Source organism: Ochotona princeps, chromosome 14, assembly GCF_030435755.1.
Source record: "Ochotona princeps isolate mOchPri1 chromosome 14, mOchPri1.hap1, whole genome shotgun sequence".
Taxonomy (NCBI): Eukaryota; Metazoa; Chordata; class Mammalia; order Lagomorpha; family Ochotonidae; genus Ochotona; species Ochotona princeps.
Genome location: NC_080845.1, coordinates 55,583,564 through 55,596,463, shown reverse-complemented (window position 1 = coordinate 55,596,463; position 12,900 = coordinate 55,583,564). Strand labels below are relative to the sequence as shown.

The 12,900-nt window shown below is 40.1% G+C and overlaps 1 protein-coding gene across 4 annotated transcripts in view; it reads left to right on the top strand.

The window, feature by feature from the left end:
- NAA35 (N-alpha-acetyltransferase 35, NatC auxiliary subunit) overlaps window positions 1-12,900 on the top strand; it is a 90,506-nt gene that overhangs the window by 22,834 nt on the left and 54,772 nt on the right. For all 4 annotated transcript variants that reach the window (XM_004581119.3, XM_004581118.3, XM_058672398.1 and 1 more), the window contains exons 4-6: window positions 3,292-3,406; window positions 4,468-4,542; window positions 8,451-8,618. In XM_004581119.3, the coding sequence (XP_004581176.1) occupies window positions 3,292-3,406; window positions 4,468-4,542; window positions 8,451-8,618 (358 nt within the window). The remainder of the gene's footprint in view (window positions 1-3,291; window positions 3,407-4,467; window positions 4,543-8,450; window positions 8,619-12,900) is intronic.

Genomic DNA, 12,900 nt, shown 5'->3' with positions numbered 1-12,900 from the left:
CCTAAGCACTTGGGCCACTGTCTACTGCTTTTCCCACACTGTAGCAGGAAACTGAATTCAAAGTAGAGCAGCTGGGACACAGGCGTGTAGGGATACTAGCTTCCAGGTGACAGCTTTAATTACTGTGCCACAATACCAGCCAATGTACTGTATCTTAAAGATCTTTCCATCTTTGTATGCAATAATTCATTTCTTAATGTAAAATAAAAAAATTTACATAGGAGGCAGTGACAGAGAGCCAGAGAGCTTCTACCTGCTGGTTCATTCCCCAGATGCCCACAGTAGCTGGAGCTGAGGTCGACTTGGAGCCAGGAACTCAGGCCAAGTATGAAGAACCCAACTACTTGAGCCATCACCACTGCGTGCCTGCCGTAGCATGAAGCTGGAGTCTGCAGCTTGAGCCAGTTCCACTGCAGATGTTACGTGCCTGTACCCTTAGCACTTCAGCTGAACCATTGTGCTGACCCCATTAGTAGTTCATCTAACTGTTACATTTTATTGCTAGCATAGTTTATCCCGTGATATATCTATTAATGGACATTTAGATTATAGCATCTTTTTTAATAGCAAGGAAGTTGAAGATATTTATATGTAAGTCTCTTAAGTTTTGAATAGTTTTCTAGCATAGAAACCCAGAAATCAAATGACAGGTTTAGAATATGTTACTTGATTCAGCTGAAGTTCCTTGACAATAATTTGTATTAGTTTATATTTCTAGTGAGTGTGTGCATTTAAGAATTTTCTCCATCTCATGGGTATAACAAGGCTTAATTATGTCTGAATTTGGAGCTTTTTTTTTTAATTTTTTTTTTTTGATATGCTTTTTGTTGACCAGTATGTTTTGTTTTTCTTTTTAAAGATTTATTTTATTTTTTATTACAAAGTCAGATACACCGAGAGGAGGACAGAGAGGAAGTGGAGCCGCCGGGATTAGAACCAGCGGCCATATGGGATCAAGGCGAGGACCTCAGCCACTAGGCCATACTGCCGAGCCCGAGCTTTTTATTTTTTAAAAAACGTTTTCTGTGAATTGTGCAATGTTTTTGGTCCGTTTTTCTTTCAAGTTTTTTTCTTTTTCATTTGCATGAGTTGGTTATATATTCTGGATAGTAACTTTAAAGTATTTCCATAATTGCTGTTATTAACTGTCTCCATCATAGCTTTGTAAATTACTGAAAAGTTTATTTTTACTTTCAGAATTTAAGTCTACCTTGGATTTATTTTCCAAATATATGAATGAAAGATTTAATTTGTTCTTGATTAGCCATTTCTCTCAATATGTGGATTAATTCATTCTCTTCTACTTACCTGAAATTCCACTTTTATCATACACAGTTCCATAGCAATAAGTATACACTGTTTTGATTATTTGCTATTGATCATATTGTCGGAGTATCTTCAGTTGAAGCATTAATATATTGCAAGGAAAAGGAGTCTATCCTTTATAAACTTTTTGATGTCTTAACTGCTTTTTATCTGAGAGAAATGATATAGTTTTGTAAGATAGCTGTCAGCTTTCAGAAGGCAATAGCTTTATGGTTAGTGAAATCTTTTTACATGTTTTTACAGGTGTTTCTTTCGAGGTTTTTGTTTGTTTGGGTTTTTTTTTTTTTTTTAGTATTTAATAAGTTGAAAGGAGGACATAGTACAGTCAACAGTCTTCTGTTTGCTGGTTCACTACCCAAATATCTGCAACAGCCAGGGTCGGACCAAAGCCAGTAGCTGGAAGCTCAGCCTGCATCTCCCATGTAGGTGACAGGGACCAGCATACTTGAGATACCGTTACCTGCTGCCTCTAAGGTCTGCTCTAACACCTAACTTGAGCTGGGCAGAGCTGGCCCAGACAGTCTGATCTGGGGTGTGTGTCCCAACTGGTGTTCTCCCATTCCTGATTGTTGAGGTCTAATCAGTCCCCAGAGCATCACAGCTATCTTCTTTATGGGGAATTAGCCATAAATAAGATGATGAAAACTTCTCTATTAATTTTCCATCATGTATTTGCCCAAACTTAAGTTCTGTGGACAGTGTTAAATATTGCTCTTTTGATATATGAACAAAATGGGAAAAGAAGGGGCCAGTGTGGTATAGCAGGACAAGCTGCTGCCCACAAAGCTGGCATTTCAAGTGTCTACCAATTCATGTTCTGCCTGTTCTACTTTCCATCCAGCTCACTGCTGATGGCCTGAGAAAGCAGGCTAAGTGTTTGATTCCCTGCCTCCCATGGTGGGAGACCCAGATGAAGCTCCTGGCTTCTGGCTTCTTGCTTCAACTTGACCCATTTCTGGCTGTTGGGGTCATTTGGAATGTCAGTGGGTAGAGATCTGGTTTTGGTCTTTGTCTTTCTCTGTCTCTTTGTAACTATGACTTTCAAATAAACGAACAAATGAAAGATTTGATATGATTACTCCAAATACAACTTTCTGGATTCTAAAGAGAAATGTTTAAGATGGGCAAAGTAAAATCAATTATAGATCTTTTGGTTTATATTTTGTCTAAATGTTTGTAGTGTACAGCATTTGTGGGGTAAGCATATAAAACATCTCTTAATTTTCTTCTGCACAGTGCAAGTATGTGAGAATTTTAATGCTAAATGAAATTAAATTAGAGCTGTTAAGTTAGAGAAACTGAATACATAGAATTCTGTAGTTAAAAGTGCTTAATAACTTATAATGTTGTAGGGTTCTGGGAAGGTTTACTGGTTCATAACTAGTTTGTGCTGAGCAATAGGGAGGGTTGATTAATGGGTAACATGTTATATAGTTACATGGGATTAAGAAGTTCCTGTGTTCTGTCATAGATAGTGACAGTATACTGTGTGTTTTTCTCAAAAACATAAAAGGCTTTTGAGTCTTTATCCTAAACAAATAGTGTTTGGGCCCAGTGGCGTGGCCTAGCGGCTAAAGTCCTCGCCTTGAAAGCCCAGGGATCCCATATGGGCGCCGGTTCTAATCCCGGCAGCTCCACTTCCCATCCAGCTCCCTGCTTGTGGCCTGGGAAAGCAGTTGAGGACGGCCCAAAGGTTTGGGACCCTGCACCCGCGTGGGAGACCTGGAAGAGGTTCCTGGTTCCCGGCATCGGATCGGCGCGCACCAGCCCGTTGCGGTCACTTGGGGAGTAAATCATCAGACAGAAGATCTTCCTCTCTGTCTCTCCTCCTCTCTGTATATCCGGCTTTCCAATAATAATAATAAAATCTTAAAAAAAAAAAAATAGTGTTTGAGAAGATAGATAAATCACCCTGTAAATGTGATAGTTTAAAAAACATTTTGTAAATTTAATTTTCATTTGCAGATTTGGTCTTTTTGAAGCTATGTCTGCTATTGAAATGATGGATCCCAAGATGGATGCTGGCATGATTGGAAACCAAGTTAATCGAAAGGTTCTCAATTTTGAACAAGCTATCAAGGTAGTCATCATTGTACTTTTTGAGTTTTATTTTTTATTATGTTAACATGTTTAATGAACAGCATATTGAATTGTATTTTATTAAAAGCCTCTGAAATATACAGTAAGTAGCTAAAAGCTTTCTCTAGCAAAATCTGGAATTTAAATGTTTGAGATTTTAATTAAAACCTTGCTTAAAGCTTGTATATTTTTAAAATTAATGTTTGAAAGCATTTGAGGGACGAGTGTTGTGGCCTGGCGAGTGAATCTGCCTGCAAGGCTGGCATCCCATATGGGTGCCAGTTCCTGTCTTAGCTCCTCCATTTTTGATCTAGCTTCCTACTGAAGGGCTGGGAAAAGTAATAGATGGACCAAGTGCTTGGATCCCTGCTATCCACATGGGAGACTTAGAATGAGCTCCTGGCTCTTGACTTCTGCCTGGCCCAGCTCTGGCCGTTGCAGCCATCTAAGGAGTGAACCAGTGGATGGAAGATCTGTTGCTCGCTCTTTCAAAGAGTAAATTTTTTTTAAGTATTTGAATATGTAATTGGATATAAGAATAATTGGTTTATTGGTTACATTTTAAGTGTTTATAATTTCTTTGAAGACTTATTTGAAAGACAGTGTGATGGAATATTCAGAGAGAAGTAGAGACAAAAGAAAGATCTATTCGCTGGTTCACTCCCCAAATGGCCACAGTGGCTGGAGCTGAGCCACTCTGAAGCCAGGGGCTTCTTCTGGGTCTTCCATGCGGGTGCAGGATCCCAAGGCTTTGGGCCATCCTCTGCTGCTTTCCCAGGCCACAAGCAGGGAGCTAGATGGGAAGTGGAACAGCTGGGATGTGAACTGGTATCCATGTGGTTTCCCAGCCCACGCAAGGTGAGGATTTTGGCCCTAAGCCATCACGTGGGGCCCTTGTAGTTTTTTCTTTAGATAATTATTTTGGTATCTTAGTTTTGTTAGTTGATCACATAATGTTTTGTTAGTATTGCTATTTTTAAATATCTGACTTGTGCCAGTATCATATACCTGCTAATCACAAGTAAGTATCTGCTTATATATGCTGTTTCCTCTCTTTCTTAGGATGGCACCATTAAAATTAAAGACCTTACTTTGCCTGAATTGATAGGGATCATGGATACCTGTTTTTGCTGCTTGGTAAGAATTAACATTATTAATTTAAAAATCTAGCTGAATCTTTTAATTTAGAAGTGTGTACACCAGTGTTGACCATGAAATACTTGCAACATAAGGCCTTGTAAGAATGTCCCTAATTTTAGCAGACCAAATATGCTTAGTAGAGAAATTTCATCTTCTCATCTGATATTATATTCTTAATTTCTGGGTAAAGGAATATTTCATTTCAACACAAGTACTGTTAATAGCTGTTATGGTGAATATCCCTTTTTTAAAATAACCCAGGAAAATGAAATTATAGTTAGAAGACTTCATAAATTAGCATGGAATTGAAACAAAAGGAATTTTGCATTGGTTTTGGAGAGAGTTTTTTTTCCTAGCTTAAGATAAATTGTAGAAAAGTGGCCATCTTTAAGGAAGAGAATTTTATGGTGATGGGTACATGCTGGATATGTGGTCTCCCTGGACAGTGGAAACCTCCTCCTTGGGACTGCTTTGATTGCTCCTTCTTTTCTGACTGCCCTCTCTACCTCTTAAAAAAAGATTATTTGAAAGGCAGAGTGATAAGTGAGCTGGTGGAAGATAGCTGGACATTCTAGTTCACTTCTCAGATGGCTTCAACAGTCACGGGCAAGACTAGGCTGAAGTCAGGAGCTCTATCTTGGTTTCCCTTGTGCATCGTAGGACCCGAGTACCTGGGCTGTCTTCTTCTGCTGTCCCAGGCACATTAGCACGGAGTTGGATTGGGAACAAGGTGACTGCTGATATTAGAACCAGCACTCTTATATGTTGTGCCTATGTTACAAGTTGTGAGTGGACTTGTATACTGCAGTACCGACTCTAACCTCTTTTTTTTTTATAAGACAAATTTTTCGAATGAATTGTACTTATTCGTATGCTCATTCAGGACATATTGATTGCCAATGTTTGTGAAATGTTTTTAGGAACTGTTTCAAGTATGTAATTTTTATTAGGCGGGTACTGTGGCCTATCCCAGCCAGGTGTGCTCTCCTGAACCAGCTTTTGTGAGTGACTGTAGGTGGCAGGTGATGCCATTTAGCCCAGTCCAGGTGTCCCTCATGGGGAAAGGCCTTGTCCTGACCCAGACGTGCCCTCCAGTTTCTTTCATCTAAACCATTCCATCTCAGTTCACTTGCCTACTTAAGAGAGTGTAATAGCCTGGTTTGTGGAAGACCCCAGAAATCATTCCTTCCCTGTCAAACATGGCCTTGGCCACTTAGACTCCAGTACGTCTCCAGACTGTAGCCCCCCAACATGGGGGCTGGTGTGGTATGTTCTCGTGGGGAGCTCCCCACCTCACCCACTTAACTTAAAGGAAAAAAAAAAAAGCAACTCTGCTGGTGTACATGTATAGTCAACACAAGTTTGGTAATACCATGCCCAGAATGTTCGCCAACCGCTGGCTGCATTTCTCCCACTTGTGTGACACATGTGTAGGAGCAGGCAAACCTACTCAGGTGTCCACAGCCAGGGCCTTATTACATCTTGTGTTAACCATATCTGGTGTATGTATTACATTATTGCCCATGATTGCATTGCTAGGAAGAGGCAGTGGTGGATTTCTGATCCTGTCTGTCCTCTAAAAGCTGTTTCCTTCAAATATATCTGTATTACCTTATCAGAGGTTTACGTTTTTTCTGAGATGGGTAAGGGAAATGGAGTGTTTCTGGGAACAAACATGTAAAGAAAGGATTGTGACTGTAGGTAAATATGTGTTCTAGTGGTGCTATAGGGACATAGGAATTATTTCTGGGAAGGTAGGAAAGGCTGTTGAAAGGAAGTGTTACTGGTATGAAATATTGAAGATCAGTAGGCATATGGCAGGAGAAGGGATGATTTTGTGGGCTTTAAAAAGGGTATGTGATATGGCAGGGAGGGGAGGTACAGCTGCTTCTAGTCAAGGCTGTGGAACTAGACGAGGGAGGGGACAGTAAGAAGGATTATTTTTAATTTACTGGAAAGTCAGATATTTTTTTTTCATTGCAAAGTCAGACATATAGAGAGGAGGAGAGACAGAGAGGAAGATCTTCTGTCTGATGATTCACTCCCCAAGTGACCGCAGTGGCAGGTGCTGAACCAATCCGAAGCCAGGAGCTTCTTCCAGATCTCCCATGCAGGTGCAGGGTCCCAAGGCTCTGGGTTGTCCTTGACTGCTTTCCCAGGCCACAAGCAGGGAGCTGGATGGGAAGCGGGGCTGCCAGGATTAGAACCGGTGCCCAAATCGGATCCCTATGCATTCAAGGCGAGGACTTTAGCTACTAGGTCACAGCGCCAGGCCCAGTAAGAAGGATCGTGGCCAAAACTAAGGAGCTCTCCTGAGACTTGGGACTGCATCTCAGAGTTCAGACATAAGAAGACAACAGGTTTGAGAATGCGTCTTTACACTAGTGAATTACATGTACACCTTACATGAAATCTGTAATGCATAACTAATATAGCGACATGTGTCTTGCTGTGCTGCAGAATTCCTGGACTCTAAACTGTATAAATTTGGGCAGATTGTTTTGCAAACTGTTCTACTTGTAAAAGAATGAATGCTGTCTTTTTCATCATGTGAGGGGAAAATGAAATATATGAAAATATGTAGGATAATACTTGGTTACTTACTCGGTTATGGCTGCTCTTGCTATTCCCAGACTTTACCACAATGATGCCAAGCATGTGGTAGACACTTGGGAAAAGTGCTGATACTTGTATTTTAGAAAAAGCTCTCTGCTGGCACATTTAAGAGTCAGATCTGGGGTCACCTCAGGTGAAGTTTCTTGGGAAACTCCGCAACTGGACCAGTGGACTCAAAACTCCACCCACAGGGAGAGTCATGGGATTTGTGGTCTGACCTTGGAATGCATGGATTGATTGGGATTGTGCCTCCTTGATTGCTGATGCTTATGCTGTGGATGGTGTGCCTTGGTGCATAAGGGGGACGTGATGGACAGCTCATTTGGACATGCAGAGGACATCAGATGCCATGTCAGAAGAGCAGGAGAACAGAACAGAGTGGGCAGCTCTCTTGGTTGATGTTTGGCAGCAAGTTTCTGGGTGAGTGGATGCACTGGGGTAGACTGTCAGTCAGTGGACCTTGGGAGGAGGATTTTCTCAACCTTGGAGCAACAAAACCAACAGCGTCTTGAACTATGAAAAACACTCAGGCTATACCCTCAGAGCGTTCTTCTCTGCGTCAGGGCTTCTAAGATGACATCAAGTGGACATCTCATCTGTGGGCAGCTGGGAGCAGTTCCCTCATCCTTGCTTCCTTCTTCACCCCTAGCTACAGGAAAAAAAGGAATAAAAGGAAAATTGGAAACATTTGTCCTACCCACCTTCCCCTGTTCCTCAACTTTTCCCACCTTATTCAGTGGTCCTCTTGGGCCTGCATTCCTGTTAACTGTGTATCAAAAGTAAAGTAAAATAAAAAAGGAAAAGCCCTCTGACTGCGAGTATTGAATTAGAGATTAGAAAGAAGAAAACCATCTTTAATTTCTTGCAGATATCTAAGTGCTACAGCTGCTGCTGGCTGGGTTAGTGGTGGTAAAGATAAAATGAAAAAATTGAGTGATTAATGACTTATGTTCAGTTTTACAATTGTGAATTTCTGGTTTATGGATTTTTATTGACTGATTGTGGAATAGATTGCTTTGGATGCTACATAAAGAGTTAACTCTAACTTTGTCTATTACAAGCAGTTATATAAAAGTACCTTTTACAGTTAATCATTTGTATGTAGAGTCAGTGAATGTGAATTGTAATTCTTTGTTTTTCTTGCTTTCCTTTTAATCATGTTTTAAGTCTTGTATGTGATCTTGCATCTTACTAGGTCTGCGGCACTTGAACCTTTGGCTGTTGGATTAGTTGAGACTTCAGACCTTGTATGTCACCTTCAGTGTGTGTCCTGTTTTGTGTTTTCATAGATAACCTGGTTAGAAGGCCATTCCTTGGCACAGACAGTATTCACGTGCCTTTACATTCATAATCCAGACTTTATAGAAGATCCTGCCATGAAAGCTTTTGCTTTGGGAATCTTGAAAATTTGTGATATCGCAAGGGAAAAAGTAAATAAAGCTGCTGTTTTTGAAGAGGTAAGATTTTATAAGATAACATTCTTGAAGCTCATTGACCACCTTATTCACTGGGTGTTTACGTGATTTTGTGATTCACATCTTTGTCCACATGGATTGTTAAAAGTTGTCCTACAAATTGTTTGCTTTTATACAAAGATTGATTTGTAAGGCCCTTACTTGTAATACTGTTTATAGTATTTAAGATTTGGCATTGCAGTCAGGAAAATATTCCTCAGTATCCATCACCAGGAAACTCCATAAAGGTGCTACATGATCAAGGATCAAAGATTGTGCCTTTGGGACACCTGTATCCCTTGCTGGAGGGCTTGAGTTCAAGTCTGCTTTCTACTCGGAATTTCAGCTTCTGCTAATGAGCACCTTGGAGGCAGTGACAATGGCTCATGTAGCTGTGGGTCTGTTACCTTGTGGGAAACCTAGATTGTCTGGCTCTCAGTTTTGCTGGCTCAGTCCTGACTATTGTGAGCGTTCAGGGAGTGAAACAGTGGGTGAGATTTCTATCTCTGTCTCTCACATCCATTTCTTTCTTTCTCTGCCTTTCAGATGAATAAACATTTATTTTAAAAGGCTGTAGATTTATATTTACAGTGTAAGATTAGAACCCTAAAATGAGAAAGTCAGCTGTATGAAAGCATGTGTATCTTGATACCATTTTATTTTTATTATCTTAAAAGGGTAGTAATTGAATGTTCATACGCAAGAAGATAATGGGGGTACTCAGGATTGGAACATATACCTATTTCCTTTTACTATTCCTGTTTTTTAAAATGAACTAGAAAATTCAGTAATGAAAATCATAATTGAATTTCTGTAAATTTTCTGGGCATGCTTATAGGCAAATGGAAGGAGGTAGAGAAAAGTAATAGAAATATTTTAGGAATAATAAAGACAATTATTTTATCCCATCGAAATAAAACGTAACGTTAGGCCCAAATGAATAAATGAATAGTGAAATAATGAGCATATTCTTGAAAGTTATCCAAAGATTGCAATATAAAAAAATTAGCATCAGTATAATCTAGAAAGTACAAATTAAAATAAGTAGCCTACTTATTATTTGTATGTTTTCAATGAGAACATTTGGTTTTGGCAAGGGTGCAGTTAATTGCCATTTTAGTTTTTACTCGTGGAAATTGCATTAACAGTTTAGCAATATAGATCAAAAGTCTTAAACATGCTGATACCATTTAATAATTTCACCTGTAGAACTCCACCTTAATTAGGAATGTGAACACTGTACTGAAGTATGTTAATCAGTTTTTGGAAATGATCAGTTAACATCAGAATATAACCATTATGGTTGTGGTCAAAATAAATTATAGACAGTTTAGTGTACTTGTTGAATATGTAGCCATTAATGTGATGACAGTGTGTTTAATAACTTAATACGTGCTTTCAGTTCCCTGCTGACAGACCCACTTGGTCTGTCAGGAATATTCTCTTCATTATTTCTATCCATTAAACTTCACTAGCATACTTATCACTGCTAGTAAGGAAGAAAATGTATACTTAAGCAGCTTAAATTGAGAAGGATACATGCCCTTACCAACCAGGCAGCAACTGATGGCCCAACTGCTTGGGCCCTTTTCACCTACGTGGAAGGCTAAGATGGAAAGTCTGGCTTCGGCCTGGGCTACCTCTAACCATTGCAGCCGTTTTGAGGAGGGAGCTAGCAGATGGAATCTCTTTCTCTGTCACTCTGATTTTCAAAATCTTTTTTTTTTTTTTTTGACTAGGCTTCATAACGAAATGCTTCCATATTAGCATTTTACCCCTGATATCTAGCCAGTATCAGCTTGTATAGTTCGCTCAGGAAATGGATTAAGAGAATAAAAGCATAAAAAAAGTTCTGTGCTGCTTTATTCCTCTTAAATTTTTTATTTCAACCTTACTATTTGAACCATCACTTTTTTCCCCCTTATTTACTCTAATTCCCCTATTCTGACTGTCCTTCAGTTAGAGATGCGTAGTTGACAATTTTGATACTTCGTGTCTCTGTTCGCATCATTTCCACTGGTCAGTGCTGCAGCCACTGAAACCCTTCACTCCGCATTTGCATCACTGACCTGGCAAAGCCCCAACCATTTGCTACACTCTGCATGTACCCAAGCAGCAGAAGCTGCTGGCAAAACCCACATCTATGTGTCTGTTCTCACTTTTGTTTTAAAGCTAAAGCTCAGATGTGCATTCAACACTGGAGACAATCTTGTCCTATACTTTGTAATGACTTTGTTTCCTGGTCTTTTAAAGTGATTTTCCCACATTTTTTGAATTTTAGACCTCCTTTACCAATTTTGTTTTCCTTCTGTTTGTTTTATACCTTACTGAAAGATTAGCTGCAGTTATTACCAGCACCAGTCACAATCATGACTGCTAACTTGTTTTGATAGCTACCTACTTCTAGTACAATGAATATCTCCCAGTAACAATAGGTTTAGACTGTCACTATGTTCCGCTTTCCTTTTTGCTTATTGTAGTTATTAAGCCTGTTTTGTGTGTGTTGCATTACTAATCTGTTTTTCCCTACTAGATTATTTTTGGCATTTAAGCATGCTTTAATGTTTGTTTAAAAAGAGACTATAGCAAGGCCAAGAGCAGTAACCTAGTGGCTAAAGTTCCTGCCTTGCATTCACCAGAATCCCATTTGAACACCAGTTCGTGTTGCACCTCTCTACTTCCCATCCAGCTCCCCGACTGTGCTCTGGGAAAGCAGTCGAGAACAGCAGAAAGCCTCAGGACCATGCACACACATGGGAAACCCGGAAGAGGCTTCTGGCTCCTGGCTTCAGATTGGCTCAACTCTGGCCATTGTGGCCTCTTGCGAGTGAACCAGCGGATGGAAGATCTTTCTGTTTCTCCTTCTCTGTAAATCTGACTTTCCAATAAAAATAAACAAATTCTTAAGAGAGAAAATGCAGCAGTCTTGATCCCATAGTTCCTTATATCTATAATCCCATTTTTCTACTTCTCTCACACAAAACTCTTTGAATGAATTAATATTTTTGTATTTTACGTTGTGTCTTCCCACTCTCGCTGGTCATTCTTCACTGCCACTCCAGCGAAACTGGTCCTTGTCTCACTGAGTCCTGTGCTCTCATCCATCCCTCTCTGAAGTCATTAGGCCCATTTGATCCATTCTCAAGTTGTTCTTGTATTCCTTTCTGTATTGCTGCTGAGTTCTTTCCTGTGTGTGCTTTTCTAGATGCGAGGGTATTTACCCCTGGTCTCACTTTGTTCTCCCTACCCTCTTCCTGGGTGGATTTCTTGTAGTTCTGTAGCTTTATAATACCATCTGTGTGCTGGTGACATCCATCTTTTAAAGATACATTTTATTTGAAAGTCAGATATACAGAGAGGAGGAGAGACAGAGAGGAAGAGCTTACATCCATAGATTCATTCCCCAGACAGCTCCAACAGCCGGAATTGTGCCAGTTCGAAGCCAGGAGCCAGGAGCTTCTTCCAGGTCTCTCGCATGACTGCAGGGTCCCAAAGCTTTGGGCCGTCTTCGACTGCTTTCCCAGCCACAAAGCAGGGAGCTGAGTGGGAAGTGGGGCACCCATATGGGATCCTGGTGCATGCAAGGTAAGGACTTCAGCCGCTAGGCTACCACACTGGGCCCAATGACATCCATTTTTATGTCTCTAGTCCTGTTTCCCTCCTTGATTTCCAGACTCGAGTGAATTGTCTTCCTGAAATTTTCGCTTGGATGATGGAAGAAATTGTAAACTTGATGTGAATGACACAGTACTTCATTTTTACCCTTAGACAAACGTACTTCTCTAGAAGTCTACCCCTTTGCAGGATCATCAGTTGCTCACACCAGAAACCTAAAAGAGGTGCTTCAGCATATAGTTTCTCTCATACATATTCAGCTTTACCTTTTATTTATCTTAATTTTGGTAACTTTTTCTTTTTCCAACTCCTACAGTCCCAATCCAAATCACCAGCAACTCTGGCCGTATAGAGGCCTGTGTGATATCCCCTGCTTCACTGGTTTTTGTTCTGAAATCCGGTGTTTCAAGAGTGATCTTGTAGTGACAGTGATCTGTTTATGTCACTCCTCTTGCTGTCGGTTCTCTAGGGTATTCTCGTTACTGAGGCTTATCTCTCTTACTTAGAGCCTGGGATATTCTTTCAGAAACAAGGATTTTTTTTCCCTAGACTGTTGCAAAACAGTTCACAGCTATAACTTTCAGGTATTTGTTTTGTCTACACAATGTTGAACTACGAATTTTTTTTTTTTTTTCGTTTTTCCAAGGTACATTCTTTTCCATTTTTAATT